Genomic DNA, 17,515 nt, shown 5'->3' with positions numbered 1-17,515 from the left:
CCTCTGATTTCTCTAAGCTGTCTTCCTCTGATTTCTCAAAGAAAGAGAATCCAGGATCGCCCTCAGGAAGTAAGAATTCGAACGTCTTCGGGAAAGCGCTGGAGAAGATCATCCCTGGAGCCCTGAGAATTCGGTCTTTTTTGAAAACTAAGGATAGCGAGAGGTTCGAGCAAGAGGCACGATACAGTAATGGCAAGTATTGTAAAAATGTTGAATTTGAGAGTATTTGGACACCTGACGAGAGGTGTTGTTAACTTTATAGCAAAGGGCGTGAGGGCCTTCACCCCCTACTCATTTGGATTTCCTACCAACGGAGATGCTGAGATTTACGATATACTACCATCAGGTAGGAACGTTTTACACAATTATGATGCCGGACCAGACGCGACAGAATCGATGGACTTGAAAGATTTCCTGATGCAGGAAATGAGAGGACTAGGGAAACAGAACGGAGAGTTGATAGATATAGTGAATAAGCTGGTAGCCAACGAGGGCGCTCTCCCTGGCGATGAATCAAAGGATCAAGGAGGAACACGAGATAGCCGAAAAGGCCCTCCGTCGAGCCAAGGACGAGCTTCGCATATGCCAAAACGAAAGGGACTTGCTTGAAAGTCTTGTGAGCCGACTCGACGTGTCGACGGTGGACTGCAGTTCTCTCGAGCGAGAGAACTCCAAGCTGTTAGAAGCTCTCCGCCTCGAGAGGAAAGAACATGAGGCAACGAAGGAGCAGCTCCTCATAGCCCAGAGAGAGTTACTTGGCGTTCGAGAGGAATTCAGACAGGCTCTCTCGAGAGAAAATAAGTGGCAGAAGGAAATTCTACCAAGAGCCGAAAGAAGTAAGCTCGAGAGCCAGATGGACTCGTCTCGGGATGAGTATTTTGAAAGGAATATCGTCTCAAGCACTGGAACTGAAGCCAGTGGGCCTTCTGAGGCTACAGAGACACACGAGCCGGAGGAATCTGGAGCAGACACTGACGCTGATCTTAGAAGCCCGCACAGTCCCCGAGCCACGATTGTAAGAGAAAGAATGAGAAGAAGGATCAGGGAATTGAAAAAGCGAAAATCTTGGAAAAAGAGACCGGAGAAGACGCAACCAAGGGATTCATTAATGAGGCACATGTCTAAACCATTCCCACGGTTGCCTAGAACAAAGTCGAAGAGGCGGCAACCGACAAGATCAATGGAATCGTCGGCGTGGGAATGGTCCTTGGGAACACTCTCTTGGTCGACAACCGAGTCCGCAGAGTCTGTGATACAGCTACAGAACACAGAATTAGGAAGTAGACGGCTTGTTCTGTTCGTCAGAAAGATTCTGATAGGGCTCCAGACAATAAACTCTTTCCTGGACTTGATGGAGAGGTGCTCCCTACGGAAAAAAAATAGGAAGGCCGCCAAGGGTGTCGTAGACCCACCACCTCCTAAAACTCCCGTTCCTGTTCCTCCTAATCCGTATGAACTCTGGCTCTCGGCACGATATCCTTATGGGCAACAGCCTCCAGGATTACTTCCTGGTCAAGTACCTGCACCTCCCGGAGTACCAGTATTTGCTCCTCCAGGAGCCGTGCGTTATCCAGGGGTACCTGGCCTTCCAGGAGTCCCAAGTGCTCTAGGGGTACCTGGACTTCCAGGAGTAGCTGGTGTTCCAGGAGTACCTGGCCTTCCAGGAGTAGCTGGTGTTCCAGGAGTACCTGGCCTTCCAGGAGTAGCTGGTGTTCCAGGAGTACCTGGCCTTCCAAGAGTCCCAGGTTTTGCAGGGGTACCTCCTCTTCCAGGATTACCTGCTGTTCCAGGAGAACCTGCCGTTCCAGGAGTACCTGCCTACCACCAAAGAACCCAAGCTCCTCCAGGTACACAACATGCCTTCCCCAGAGCCCCAGTACCTCTTGGATATGTGCCTCAAGGTGTAGGATTCGCCCCTCCAGGTGTAGGATTCGCCCCTCCAAGATTGCCACCTGAACAATTGCTGCCCTATCCAGGATATGTACCTCCAAGACCCCGGCCACCGCAAAATATCTAAACTGTAACTTTATGAGGAAGAGTCAATGGCTGGTGAGAACACCATCATGACAGGTGGAGGATGAGAGCCAACAGCTGTTTGGAGGAAGGAGGACCAGCTCTCAGGATGAGAGCCAGCAGCTGTTTGGAGGAAGGAGGACCAGCTCTATGGATAAGACCATGAAGGTAAAAAGGAAGAAAGCTGGAAGGACAAAGAAGAGGACGAACGCTAAAGGAAACTAGGAAGAAACGACAAGAGAAGCAGTCCCTGACTAACCAACATGGAGGAGGACTTTAACTTGTCACCAGTTGCTGATGTTGCATCGTGTTCCAGAGGAGCTGTGATCTTCTCGGCCCATTCGATGGGCTTGACTGCAGGATGGGTGTTCACTGCTGCTCCCCCCAGCAGCAACCAGCAACGGGAGGTCCCCCCACCTCCCACACACCCATCCTCCAATCAATCCCATAGACTGGACCAAGAAGATCGCAATGCCTCTGGAACATGACGCAGCTTCATCAACTGGTAACCAGTCAGAATCCTTAACTAGGACTGTTTCTTGGTACCTGTGAAGACAAGTCTTGTGATCGTCCTTTTCATCAGGCATCCTCGGCGATTCTCTCATCTGCTTGACAGAGGAAGGAGGAACATTTCTCAGGATGAGAGCCACCAACAGCTGTTTGACGGAAGGAGGACCATCTCTCAGGATGAGAGCCAACAGCTGTTTGGAGGAAGGAGGAACAGCTCTCACTTTGATAGCCAACAGCTGTTTGGAGGGCCACAGGGCCACCAGGACCACGGAAGGCCACCAGAAGGACCCCAGAAGGTATACCAGAAGGATACCAGAGGGATGCCAGAGGGATACCAGAAGATGATTCTGTTGGAATATTCTAGAAGACCGGCTCTGCAGAAAGATAAGTATGCTATGTCCCTTGATGAAGACTTCTGATAGAAGATCTCTGTCAAAGCGGGCAAATAGTCGGATATCTAGATCTATTCTAGCAAATGTCTTACTTTGGTTATTCTGTTGGAATAATCTAGAAGACCGGCTCTGCAGAAAGTCAAGTATGCTATGTCCCTTGATGAAGACTTCTAATAGAAGATCTCTGTCAAAGCGGGCAAATAGTCGGATATCTAGATCTATTCTTGCAGATGTCTTCTTCTGGTTATTCTGTTGGAATAATCTAGAATACCGGCTCTGCAGAAAGTCAAGTATGCTATGTCCCCTGATGCAGACTTCTAATAGAAGCTCTCTGTCAAAGTAGGCAAATAGTCGGATATCTAGATCTATTCTTGCAGATGGTTCTTCCTTCCCTGGTTTATTCTGTTTGGAATAATCTAGACAAACCGGCTCTGCAGAAAGTCAAGTATGCTATGTAACCTTTGGATGAAGAAACTTTAATAAAGAAGATGCTCTGTCAAAGCGGGCAAATAGTCGGCATTGATCTAGATTCTACTTCTTGCAGATGTTCTTCCTATGGTTATTTCGTTGGAATAATCTTTAAGAAGATCCAGGCTCTGCAGAAAGTCAAAGTATGCTATGTCCCCTTGATGAAGGACTTCTAATGAAAGAAAGATCTCTGTCAAAGCAGACAAATAGTCAGATATCTAGATCTATTCTTGCAGATGTCTTCCTTCTGGTTATTCTGTTGGAATAATCTAGAAAACCGGCTCTGCAGAAAGTCAAGTATGCTATGTCCCTTGATGAAGATCTCTAATAGAGGATCTCTGTCAAAGCGGGTAAATAGTCGGATATCTAGATCTATTCTTGCAGATGTCTTCCTTTGGTTATTCTGTTGGAATAATCTAGAACAGTGTTTCTCAACGTGGGCCATATGGCCCCCTTGGGGGCCATGAGATTTTTTCAGGGGCCACAAGGCAAAATTTGAAAAATGGGGGGCCATGGGGGGCCACAGAAAATTTAGGACCCACAAAATATATAAATGTGTAATATTTTGAAATAAATCATTAATATGCTTGAGTTTAGTTTGAAAATCATTCAATTCAATATACCACGTAATTTTTGCAGACAGTGAAATATTCCATAATCTCTTCACTCTCTCTCTCTCTCTCTCTAGCTGGCAGAGTGGTAAAAGGCTGAACTATGACCCTTGACAAAAACCATTAACTCTCTCTCTCTCTCTCTTTCTCTCTCTCTCTCTCTCCCTCTCTCTAGCAGGCAGAGTGGTAAAAGACTGAACTATCAAAGATTATGCTGACTGGTAAACTTCCGAACGACAACCATTAAGATGTTTATAAACAATTTTAACAGCAACGGTATATGGGTTATAATATAACCGTTATATTGTTTCTTCTTCAATAATAGATCCGTCTTTCAGTTTAACATAGACTTACGAGGAAGAGACTTTATTTAAGTTCTACCAAAGAGGTTTGTGAAAGATAACTTTATATCCACATACGTATGTACATACAAACATACATTTATACTTACATACAGTGTACAAACATACATTTATACTTACATACACAGTCTCTTTCATGTACACTCAGTACACACACACACATACTTGTCATGAATTTGATTTATCTCCATTCACTTTATTTGTTATTGAGGGAGGGGTAAGAGTATCTTTTATGGCTAATAACTTTTGCTTTTTTATTTTGCTTGTTTGAATATGTGGAGGGCAATGATTTCCCAGACAATATAGCGGTACTGAGTTTTAATGAGTTTTGTTTGTTTTTTATTTTAGATAAGCATGACCAGTCCAGCTAAGAAAAAATGCAGACAGTATTCTGTCGAATATCTTGCTTTTGGATTCATTTGAATCTCCACACTACAATGCCCTATGTGGCCTGCTGTGTATGACCTCACTCTCAAATGAAAGTATGCGTCCCAGCAAACTGAAAAAGCATCTGGAGACTGCACATAAAGACAAGAAAGACAAGCCGCTAGATTTCTTCAAGAAATTACGTGATGAGTTTCCAAGGAAGGATGACAGTGAATCATATGTTTACCCAAAAAGTGGCAAAAGTAGACAGAGGGATGTTGGCTTCTTACAAGATAGCAAATTTGATTGCAAAAGCAGTAAGCCTCATACTATCGGTGAATCTCTGATCATGCCGGCAGTGGCTGTAGTGCTTTCAACAGTCATGAATCAGAGTCCACAAGAGGTAACTAGTGTTATTCCTCTGAGCAACTCCTCAGTATCACGCCGTATTGATGAGATGGCAGCTGATGTTGAAAACCAATTAATCTCAAAACTGCAGGTGAATGATTTCTCGCTTCAACTCGACGAATCAACTTTACCTGATAATTCTGCTCTTTTGATGGCATTTGTGAGGTTTCTTGATGTAGATGAAATATGTCAAGAAATGCTTTTCGCATTGAAATTAACGACTGATACTAAAGGTGAATCCATCTTAAAAAAACTTGAGGTCTATTTTGAGGAGAACAACATTCCACTCAAGAACATTGTGGCTTAGTGCAACAGATGGCGCTGCTGCTGATATGATAGGAAGGTATCGGGGATTCAGTGCTTACTTAAAAAAAGCTGTTCCTAATGTCGTTTGTGTGCACTGTGTTGTTCACCGGCAGCACCTGGTTGCCAAAAACCTAGCAGGACGTCTTCATGAAGCACTTGGGCATGTTTGATAAAAAGTAGTGCACTGAAAGATCGCCTCTTTCAGCAATTATGTGAAAAGAACAATGAAGAATTTGAAAAACTTGTGTTGCACACAGAAGTCAGGTGGCTTTCTAAAGGTAATTGCCTGAACCGTTTTGTTGCACTTTGGGACAGTGTTATCTCTTTCTTTAGTGGGACAGAACTTGGACAGAAACTTGTTGATGCAAAGAGTGACATCTTCTACCTGTCTGACATATTTGAAAAGCTAAATGTTCTGAACAAAGAGCTTCAAGGAAATAACTCCACCATGTTTTCCCTGCAAGGAGGCAATTACTACATTTAAAGGGAAACTCAAGCTGTTCTGGTTGAACCTTGGAAGACGAGAGTTTGCACAGTTTCCTTCCTTAGCAGTTATATCCACCGATCTGCTTGATGATGACCTAGCAGTGTATGTTGACCATCTGAAGCAGTTGCATAATGATATGGACACTCGCTTCTCTGACCTACTCCAAATGACTGTGCCACACTGGTTTGTGGATCCCTTCATTGCTGATGTATCTGAAGTTGATGTCTCATTGAACTTCAGAATAACACAACAGCTCAAGCAAGGTTCAAGCGTGGAGGACACCAGAAGCTGTGGATGAATCAAGATGTGTATAAGAAGTACCCAATACTCTGGAAAGATGTGAAGTTGCTCTTACTTGCCTTTCCCACGTCTTACTTGGTTGAGACTGGTTTCAGTCGGGTGATGTACCTGCTGTCAAAGACACGAAATCGCCTTGACATAGAAAAAAAGAGGCGATTTACGTGTCTCTCTGACAGCTTTCAAGCCAAACATTGACAAGTTGGCAGCCTTGCATCAGTCACAGGGATCCCACTGAAACCTTTCAAGATAAAGCCAATTGTACCTCCATGCCAACTCTGAGTTCTTACCCCCCCCCCCCCACACACACCCGCCTTCCGTCCATCACCTTAATACGCCTAGGGAAGGTATATTAATGGTTCTAGTTTGAGTAGTACCATGTACTCAAAACACTAATTTCAGGCATGAATCAAATACCAATATTAATTGGAAAAATATTTTATTTGAACACTTATCTATTTACAAAAGGAATAAAAAAACAAGGAATACATGTAGGTACAATTGGCTTTATCTTGAAAGGTTTCAGTGGGATCCCTGTGACTGATGCAAGGCTGCCAACTTGTCAATGTTTGGCTTGAAAGCTGTCAGAGAGACACGTAAATCGCCTCTTTTTTTCTATGTCAAGGCGATTTCGTGTCTTTGACAGCAGGTACATCACCCGACTGAAACCAGTCTCAACCAAGTAAGACGTGGGAAAGGCAAGTAAGAGCAACTTCACATCTTTCCAGAGTATTGGGTACTTCTTATACACATCTTGATTCATCCACAGCTTCTGGTGTCCTCCACGCTTGAACCTTGCTTGAGCTGTTGTGTTATTCTGAAGTTCAATGAGACATCAACTTCAGATACATCAGCAATGAAGGGATCCACAAACCAGTGTGGCACAGTCATTTGGAGTAGGTCAGAGAAGCGAGTGTACCATAGTCATTATGCAACTGCTTCAGATGGTCAACATACACTGCTAGGTCATCATCAAGCAGATCCGGTGGATATAACTGGCTAAGGAATGGAAAACTGTTGCAAAACTCTCGTCTTCCAAGGTTCAACCAGAACAGCTTGAGTTTTCCCTTTAAATGTAGTAATTGCCTCCTTGCAGGAAAACATGGTGGAGTTATTCCTTGAAGCTCTTTGTTCAGAACATTTAGCTTTTCAAATATGTCAGACAGGTAGAAGATGTCACTCTTTGCATCAACAAGTTTCTGTCCAAGTTCTGTCCCACTAAAGAAAGGATAACATGTCCCCAAAGTGCAACAAAACGGTTCAGGCAATTACCTTTAGAAAGCCACCTGACTTCTGTGTGCAACACAGTTTTTCAAATTCTTCATTGTTCTTTTCACATAATTGCTGAAAGAGGCGATCTTTCAGTGCACTACTTTTTATCAAGTTACAGCCTTGATAACATGCCCAAGTGCTTCATGAAGACGTCCTGCTAGGGTTTTTGGCAACCAGGTGCTGCCGGTGAACAACACAGTGCACACAAACGACATTAGGAACAGCTTTTTTTAAGTAAGCACTGAATGCCCCGGATAAAACTTCCTATCATAGCAGCAGCGCCATCTGTTGCACAAGCCACAATGTTCTTGAGTGGAATGTTGTTCTCCTCAAAATAGACCTCAAGTTTTTTGAAGATGGATTCTCCTTTAGTGTCAGTCGTTAATTTCAATGCGAAAAGCATTTCTTGACATATTTCATCTACATCAAGAAACCTCACAAATGCCATCAAAAGAGCAGAATTATCAGGTAAAGTTTGATTCGTCGAGTTGAAGCGAGAAATCATTCACCTGCAGTTTTGAGATTAATTGGTTTTCAACATCAGCTGCCATCTCATCAATACGGCGTGATACTGAGGAGTTGCTCAGAGGAATAACACTAGTTACCTCTTGTGGACTCTGATTCATGACTGTTGAAAAGCACTACAGCCACTGCCGGCATGATCAGAGATTCACCGATAGTATGAGGCTTACCTGCTTTTGCAATCAAATTTGCTATCTTGTAAGAAGCCAACATCCCTCTGTCTACTTTTGCCACTTTTTGGGTAAACATATGATTCACTGTCATCCTTCCTTGGAACTCATCACGTAATTTCTTGAAGAAATCTAGCGGCTTGTCTTTCTTGTCCTTTATGTGCAGTCTCCAGATGCTTTTTCAGTTTGCTGGGACGCATACTTTCATTTGAGAGTGAGGTCATACACAGCAGGCACATAGGCATTTTGAGTATTTTGTGGAGATTCAATGAATCCAAAAGCAAGATATTCGACAGAATACTGTCTGCATTTTTTCTTAGCTGGACTGGTCACTGCTTATCTAAAATAAAAAAAAAACAAACAAAACTCATTAAAACTCAGTACCGCTATTATTGTCTGGGAAATCATTGCCCTCCACATATTCAAACAATCAAATAAAAAACGCATAAAGTTTTATTAGGCCATAAAAGATACTCTTACCCCTCCCTCAATAACAAATAAGTGAATAGATAAATCAAATTCATGACAAGTATGTGTGTGTGTACCGAGTGTACATGAAAGAGACTGTGTATGTAAGTATAAATGTATGTTTGTACACTGTATGTAAGTATAAATGTATGTTTGTATGTACATACGTATGTGGATATAAAGTTATCTTTCACAAACCTCTTTGGTAGAACTTAAATAAAGTCTCTTCCTCGTAAGTCTATGTTAAACTGAAAGACGGATCTATTATTGAAGAAGAAACAATATAACGGTTATATTATAACCCATATACCGTTGCTGTTAAAATTGTTTATAAACATCTTAATGGTTGTCGTTCGGAAGTTTACCAGTCAGCATAATCTTTGATAGTTCAGTCTTTTACCACTCTGCCTGCTAGAGAGAGAGAGAGAGAGAGAAAGAGAGAGAGAGAGAGAGAGTTAATGGTTTTTGTCAAGGGTCATAGTTCAGCCTTTTACCACTCTGCCAGCTAGAGAGAGAGAGAGAGAGAGTGAAGAGATTATTGAATATTTCACTGTCTGCAAAATTACGTGGTATATGAATTGAATGATTTTCAAAACTAAATCAAGCATATTAATGATTTATTTCAAAATATTACACATTTATATATTTTGTGGGTCCTAAATTTTCTGTGGCCCCCCATGGCCCCCCATTTTTCAAATTTTGCCTTGTGGCCCCTGAAAAAATCTCATGGCCCCCAAGGGGGCCATATGGCCCACGTTGAGAAACACTGATCTAGAAGACTGGCTCTGCAGAAAGTCAAGTATGCTATGTCCCTTGATGCAGACTTCTAATAGAAGCTCTCTGTCAAAGCGGGCAAATAGTCGGATATCTAGATCTATTCTTGCAGAGGTCTTCCTCTGGTTATTCTGTTGGAATAATCTAGAAAACCGGCTCTGCAGAAAGTCAAGTATGCTATGTCCCTTGATGAAGACTTCTGATAGAAGATCTCTGTCAAAGCGGGCAAATAGTCGGATATCTAGATATATTCTTGCAGATGTCTTCCTCCGGCTATTCTGTTGGAATAATCTAGAAGACCGGCTCTGCAGAAAGTCAAGTATGCTATGTCCCTTGATGAAAACTTCTAATAGAAGATCTCTGTCAAAGCAGACAAATAGTCGGATATCTAGATCTATTCTTGCAGATGTCTTCCTCTGATTATTCTGTTGGAATAATCTAGAAAACCGGCTCTGCAGAAAGTCAAGTATGCTATGTCCCTTGATGAAGACTTCTAATAGAAGATCTTAGCCAAAGCGGGCAAATAGTCGGATATCTAGATATATTTTTGCAGATGTCTTCCTCCGGTTATTCTGTTGGAATAATCTAGAAGACCGGCTCTGCAGAAAGTCAAGTATGCTACGTCCCTTGATGAAAACTTCTAATAGAAGATCTCTGTCAAAGCAGACAAATAGTCGGATATCTAGATCTATTCTTGCAGATGTCTTCCTTCTGGTTATTCTGTTGGAATAATCTAGAAAACCGGCTCTGCAGAAAGTCAAGTATGCTATGTCCCTTGATGAAGACTTCTAATAGAAGATCTCTGTCAAAGCGGGTAAATAGTCAGATATCTAGATCTATTCTTGTAGATGTCTTCCCTTGGTTATTCTTTTGGAATAATCTAGAAGACCGGCTCTGCAGAAAGTCAAGGATAGACCTTTGTTATACGTATACAGTTCGTATGCATAAGGACGAACCCTGAGAGAGGAGTAGGTTAATAACATTTACCTGGAACTTTAGTCTCAACTTTTCACCAGAGTTGTCATGTTAAATTATACAGTCGTAGCAACGATCAAGAATTGCATATACTTAATAGGGTTATTATTTTAGATGTGTAGTCTGTACAGAAATCTCCAATGATTCTATAAAGTAGTTGACTGCATTTAGCATTTGCACAGAACAAATATTGTTATGAACCTTTCGCCATTCATGATGAGATTTTGGTTTCATACTGAATGGTATATATCGCATGCGTCTGGTTTGTTTATAATATTACCTATTCATTTACATAAAGTTAGTCAAGTGTTCGCTTACAATGGACACAAAACCAAAACATTCCTGAATTAATCCTCCCTTATAACGTAACTGTGGCTACTATCATTGCTTTGCACGTGTCATGCAATGCTGTAGGCCTATAGTCGGCCTATATATGACCTGTGCACTATATCCGCTCTTCGGATTGTACTCCGAAAACATGAAGGATTAAGACGCATTTTTCTTGTATTATTTGCCAAGACAATTAACTTCCTAGTTCCTCTACTGTGCTTTAAGGTAGATTTAGCTAAAACCAAACTAACGATTAATTTATTTCGCAGGTCTGTCTGTGTCTGCATTCATTATGAACAACTGATGACGTCACATCCACGACAGTTCCAAGTCTCGATTTCCTTACGACAATCGTGTGGCCACTTAACTCCTTATTGGTAAGGATTTTGTACATACTACTTATTTAGCCTGATAACAGTGTAACTATAGATATGAATAATAAAAACTAATATGCTTATTTGTTCATTAGTCTGATTCTTAGTAATGGAGGCCAGTTGCAAGAATTCCCGAAGCCTTTTGGACGGAGCTGAAGAAGAAATAGTCAGTCAGTTTAGCATCTAATATTTCAGCCAAATGTTGGTTTTGTCAAAAGATTTCTTGAGGAGAAAAATAGAGTAGAATATTGGATTAATCTAAAGTGGTATTGCTTTCCTGATTTCTGGGTCTAATTATTCACGGGAGAGGCATTATTTCAATATAATTATTTGGGAACTTACGAGGTGTATGTTAGTCATGTACAGTTATAAAGTCAGATTTCTAAGTTTTGTAGCAGTTATTAAGTCAGATTTCTAAGTGTTGTAATTGTATTACGAGGTTTTTCAACTGATGCAATAGGTAACCACATTTTGTCACTCTGTTATCGATATCTGGACAAAATACTTCCATAAAAAAGGGCGTGTTGGCATTGCTGGTTTCAAATTATTCTTGCTTTAAAATAGTACCCCATGATCAAATGTTGACAATCTGATTTAGGACTGTTGGTCAAATAATTACATGAGAAATGCCCTGTACGTTGATAATATAACATTCAAGCCTGACAATCTTTGCTAAATGCTTTCCATCATACGAAATCAATACTGAAACATTCCTGTCATTTCAGCAATTCGCAACTTTTGCATAAAACATGTTGGTATTATAGAAATTTGAAGTTCTGGCTACTTTAAATTTTCTCTGAAAGTAACAGAGCCAACCAGGGGAGTGTTTGGATCATTTGAGACGAGAGAGAGAGAGAGAGAGGTGGGACAATGTTGGGACTGAAAAATATTTCCAGATTAAGGAAAATGTTGAAATGGTTTTACAAATGCAATAACCAGGCTCAAGTAGCAATAATAATAATAATAATAAATAATAATAATAATAATAATAATAATAATAATAATAATAATAATAAAAGGAATCTAGAAAAACTAGAGGCTGAAGTAGCTCCAGGACTTATGCAGAAGTACGTGATCCTAGAAACAGCGCACATAGTAAGAAAAGTGATGAACTCCTAAGGAGGCAGGATGCAACCCGGAAACCCACACTTGAATACCACCCAGTCGAACTGGAGGACTGCGATAGACCAAAAAAAAAAAATTAATAAATAAATAAAAATGATAATAATAATGCATGCAAAGATAAGGAATATTTTACTGCGATTTGCTAATAGGAACTTAAACTAAGAAGCCTCCCACATTTGCATCGCAATTCAATTTTGGGTTAATCTTTACAGTAGCTGTTGAGAACTGAATTTGATTTCATTAAGATGCCCTTCGTGAAAGACTACAGACATTCGTTGCGGGTCTGACAAAGACCCTGTCCCATCTGTACCCCTTTTAGTAGTAAGTATAGGATGCTTGAACTATCTTTGATTAGTTTGTAGGCCAAAGATCACGAAGTGAAATTATGATGTTATTAACTTCTTCCCCATCTCGTCAGGAAATTGTGTTCAGGTTGCAAGAGACAATGGGACAAGCTGATTAGACTCCAGTCTCGCCTCAAAATTCCACAAGTATCTGCTGAACGAAGAATTTGACTTCAAGAAAGGCCTACAAGAAAGGCCTGCGTTTATTCTTAATCACCTGTGTCAACAATTGCCTATGGCCATATGGAATGGTCCCACCAAACAAATCTTCAGGAGAGTCATACTTTGACTGAGACAGATTGCAAACATGACGCATTTTGACTGTTGAAACTATGTCATTGTGAAGTTTACAGTAGTCATGTACGATTGTTAGTTTATCAAGGTCATCATAACAGCAGTGCCCATCGACCCAAAGTCGAGTCAAGTTCGGTTTTAATGCTTGAAATTTTGAAGTATTAACTACAAGAGTAAAATAGGACTCTATATATCAAGTGAGGTCGTTTACTGTGATTTAGGATATATATTTTATTACTGAAACCTGCTGCTGTTTTTAATACTTCAGGAGAAATGTTTTCATTTTTATTTCTTCTCAGTTGAAGTTATCATCAGGCAGGTCAGCATTATTCAGGATGTATACACTTATTTTGCATCTAAAACTCATATCAGCTTAATTTAAACTATTAAGCATTTACCTTAGAGCTTGTATAAGTTTATTTTCAGGTAAAATATAGCTCAGTATGCTTCAGGATCATCAGTTGTCAATTTAAGATCAGCTGTCAGCAGTTAGTTCAGCACATTTCAGGATACATAGTTTATTTTCCACTTTTATTTCTCTGTTAGCTAGTAAGTAGTTCCGTGTTTCAGAATATACTGTATATTGATAACTCATTTCCTTACCAGTTAAACAATACGTACTTCAGGACACAGTTGGAATTACTTATGTTCAATCTGTTTCAAAATATGTACATAATTTTAAAAATAAATTCCTTATCTGTTTAATACTACATAGCTATCAAGTAGTTTTGCTTGATCTGGAGTCTAGTGGCAGTCCGATGTCAATCAGAAGTAGCTCAGTGTATCTGGATATGTAGGTCATTCCATTTTCTTGTGAAATATTAGCAATCAGGCAACTTAAGGATACGTGGCTGCTTTTCCTTTTTTTTAACATTAGATTCATAAGTTTCAAATTAGCCATCAAAACTCTCATTTGGTTTCAGGATACACAGACTTTATCTGAATATCATATTGAAATATTTCATTAGTTGAATAGTTAGTTTGAACATAATTTTTTCCCCTGAATTTCTCAACAGTGTTAACATTAGCTCCCAAGGAGCCCAGTTCATTTCAGGATACATAATTCTTACCTGTGTTCTCATTAGTTCAGTATGTTCTACCAGGTAGTTAAAATGCTTCAGGGCCCACAACGTTAAACATAAATTTCTTGTTAGTGAAATAACAGCTATTAGGCAGTCATGGCTACTATGTGACTATTCTATATACACGGTATCGTATTTTGGCTTTAAACCTTCACCAATAATTATCGTCATAATTATGACGTCATGAGGCTCCACCCACTTTGGCCTCGTTATAATTCAGGATAACAATGAAGGCTATCATGGCCATTGTTGTATTAGAAAATCTAACTTCTGGCTATAAAAACTCATTTCTCGAGTAGTTGTAAGAAGTGCTAAATGATCCTCAGGGATCCCATCAGTTGGCCTAAACGTTTAATTCATGTATATTGCTGCTATTACTAATTTTGTGGCACTGCTGCAACAGTAGTATTACTACGCTAGCACAGATACCCCACCCACATCTATGTATCGTTCCGCCATTCATAAAGTCTTTATACCCAACATGGTCGTACAGACTAAAGAAGACGAAATAAATTATATCGGATGATCCGTTGGTCTGCTGGAGATTTTAGCACATGTAAGCTTGTATTTACTTTGGATAAAATCTTATTTTAACAAAAATAGTTATATAAAGACTGTTTACATACAATCTCTCTCTCTCTCTCTCTCTCTTGGTGGCATAGTGAATAGTTAATGGAAATGTTCGAAATCCTGAATGACATTACAAGTATTATAATCACGTTACGCTAAATACAAATCAGACCATAAACATTGGATTTAAACTAGAAACTGAATAATTACCTTTTCAGACTATAGTAAGTATGGCCACGGGCTTTCTCTTGACTGTATAAAGTTGCAAGTCGTAAGACAAATGCAGTTTTGCAACCACAGGGACAATTCCAAATCCTGTTAGCCATTCTTGACTACTATGGGTTTCAGAGCCGATGGAATAAGGTAATGGATTTCTGTCTAGTGGATGGGCGGGGCAACATTTCGTAAAACGATGTTTACCTTGCTTACGTAATGAATGTTTTTCGACTCTCGTGTGTCGTCTGCTACTGTCACCGTTCATCGGACGATTTTTTTTATATATCTGGATTCTCTACACTGCAAATCGTTTCTGCAATGCCCAGGAAGAAAGGCTACATCAAGAGGATTGGCGAAGCAGCTGAGAAAGCGAGAGAGAGGAAAAGGAGGAAACTGGAAGAGCGACAAGCGTCGGCCATTTTACCTCCACCACCAACAGCTGATCCTCCCCAGCCATCTACGAGCCATGCGACCGCCACCACACCACCACCACCTCCCTCCACCACTCGTGCTCCAACACAAACCCTCACCAGTGCATTGCGTAGAAAGATCGGTATTCAAAAAACAGAAAAAGAAGTAAAAAATATTGAAACTGTATTCTTGAGGAGAAGTAATTTAGTAGATATTGCAGATAATGTAGCCTGCTCTGTGTGCTTTGAAAGTAGTGTGAAGGCAGTTGTTGTGAAGAGACATTTGGACACTCGAGTAAGACTGTTTTGTACAAAGTGTAAATTTACTGTTTTTGATAATAATGCTGAAAACTACCAGTCTGTGAAAACTAAAGGTGTTCATGTTATGACAACACTTCTTGTATTTATTATGATGCATTTTGGTTTTGGTTATTCATTATTTAGGAGATTTTGCAGTTATTTATTTTTGAGGGTTGTGAGTTGTAAAGTATATAAACGTTATGCAGATCTTGTGAAGGAAATGGCAAAGGTAAAGGTGCAAGAGGCCCTAGAAAAAAGCAGAAAGGCAACAGTTGAATATTATAGAACTAATTATCCAGAACGTGTGGGAGAGGATGGGGTAGTGAATATAGATGTATCTTATGATGGCTCTTGGCACAAGAGAGGCCAGACTTCCAGGTATTTTTTTGGTGCCGTTATTGAGGGACATGTTGGCCGTGTTATCGATTATATAACACTTTGTTCTGAGTGTGAACCTTGTATTAAGAAGCAAAATCTTGTGAAGAATAAGGAATGGACACAGGAGAAGTATAATCGTTGGTATGGCAAGCATGCCCCGAGTGTGACATAAATTATAAAGGTACTTCTGGGTGTATGGAACCAGCTGCTGCAGAAAAGTTATGGGCAAGGTCAGAAGGCATAGGTTTTCGATACGTTCGGTTCATCTCTGATGGTGATACGAAGACTTTTAAAACTATCAAGAGACATGAATAATGGACAAGGCCCTTATGGTTCTGCACATGACGTTGTGAGATGCCTGCATGGGAAAACGCAAAACCCCAATGAGCATGTTCACAGCAGAGTTTGTCGTATGTGTCCCAAACACAAAAATGTAAAAATGAGGTTTGTAGATTTTGCTGCCGCCCAAGCTGTTTCTAACTACAATATGGGGCATGAAGAAAGTAATTTGAATAAATTGCTTGGCCTTCCTTTTACTGAATATTTGCTCAAGTGCTTGCAGACTCAAGACCAGAGGATGGATGAACCAACAAAGAAAAAAGCTAGAAGGAAGTTGGTGGTGGACAAGAGCTACTCTGCTGGAGCATACTAGTCGCCGTGGGATGTGTCAACTTTAAATGCCATTTTCACATTTTCTTTGTCATTGTATTCGTCTTTAAAAGTTCTACAACTTGCCAAGAACCAATCTTTGAAAATGTTTCTCTTTCTTTATTTAAAATTACATTATTTACGTAACAGATTTTTATTACAAATTTAAACGTAAAAATAATAACTATCTCTCTAAAATACAAATTTTGTTTTGAGGAAATTGTCGACACACGCCTTAGCTATTAAATGAGATTAGTTTAGCTTCATATCTCTGATAGTTCTAAAGCAGTATAGCAGTTTTTTGATGCATACGAAAATCCCCATTTTAATTTTATTCTTCTTTTCTATTGTAGATTTTGCATTCAGCAGATAGGAGAAGAGTCCAGGTATAAAGAGTGCCTTAAAACAAAATTTTTCAATTAGTTACCATGTGTTTTTGTAACCCATGTCATTTTTTGCCAGACCGTCCCCTAAATCTCACAGAACGGGACTGGTCAAGAAATGCACTACAGACATGAGGCCACAGCCAGTTGAGGTCCTTCAGAAAATGGAAGGCATTTTTCACTTGCAATACTCATCAGTTTCTCCAGCTACTGGGGAAAACTTCTGACTACACAAACCTCAACACTCACAGCCTACTATACCGAGTTGTTGTTCCAGTCAAAACTCATTCCTGGCCTATTTCAAAGGATTTCTCAATGAACAAACTATATTCGCCAACTCCAATCAAGTTGACTCGAGCAAGAGATCAGTTACTTATGAAGACCTTTCCACATAGAATATTTTTATTCACGAAGTCAAATGCAAGTCAGTGCGACAGCGATATCGTTATCTGTACTTCGAAGGAGGCGATGATACCCTTGGAATTAGGTCTATGTCGATTTACGAAGGTTTATTCTCTGTCCAAACTAATAACCAGGATAGGACAACAAATAGCCTTCTATACTTTCTGCCAGACATACGGCTAACTTTCTGAATAATAATGATAATAATAATAATACTGAGATTGGTGGGGGTCTCTTAGGACCTATGGTCTCTATAGC

At 40.2% G+C, this 17,515-nt stretch overlaps 2 protein-coding genes across 2 annotated transcripts; both read left to right on the top strand.

Moving 5' to 3' along the window:
- Positions 1–508: 508 nt before the first annotated feature.
- Positions 509–2,017, top strand: LOC135222506 (tropomyosin-1, isoforms 33/34-like). Its single transcript, XM_064260589.1, has one exon. It carries the CDS (start codon positions 509–511, stop codon positions 2,015–2,017), a length of 1,509 nt encoding a protein of 502 aa, XP_064116659.1.
- Positions 2,018–4,840: 2,823 nt separating this feature from the next.
- Positions 4,841–5,437, top strand: LOC135222505 (zinc finger BED domain-containing protein 5-like). The gene has a single exon (XM_064260588.1). It carries the CDS (start codon positions 4,841–4,843, stop codon positions 5,435–5,437), a length of 597 nt encoding a protein of 198 aa, XP_064116658.1.
- The last annotated feature ends 12,078 nt before the right edge of the window (positions 5,438–17,515 follow it).

The sequence above is a fragment of the Macrobrachium nipponense genome, chromosome 3 (genome assembly GCF_015104395.2).
Source record: "Macrobrachium nipponense isolate FS-2020 chromosome 3, ASM1510439v2, whole genome shotgun sequence".
NCBI classification, from domain to species: Eukaryota; Metazoa; Arthropoda; class Malacostraca; order Decapoda; family Palaemonidae; genus Macrobrachium; species Macrobrachium nipponense.
Note: the sequence above shows the minus strand (reverse complement) of the source record. Positions and strands in the feature narration are given on the sequence as shown.

Excerpts from the sequence above, each read along its gene's own strand:
- LOC135222506 (XM_064260589.1), top strand. The coding sequence starts at position 509 with ATGAATCAAAGGATCAAGGAGGAACACGAGATAGCCGAAAAGGCCCTC.
- LOC135222505 (XM_064260588.1), top strand. The coding sequence starts at position 4,841 with ATGCGTCCCAGCAAACTGAAAAAGCATCTGGAGACTGCACATAAAGAC.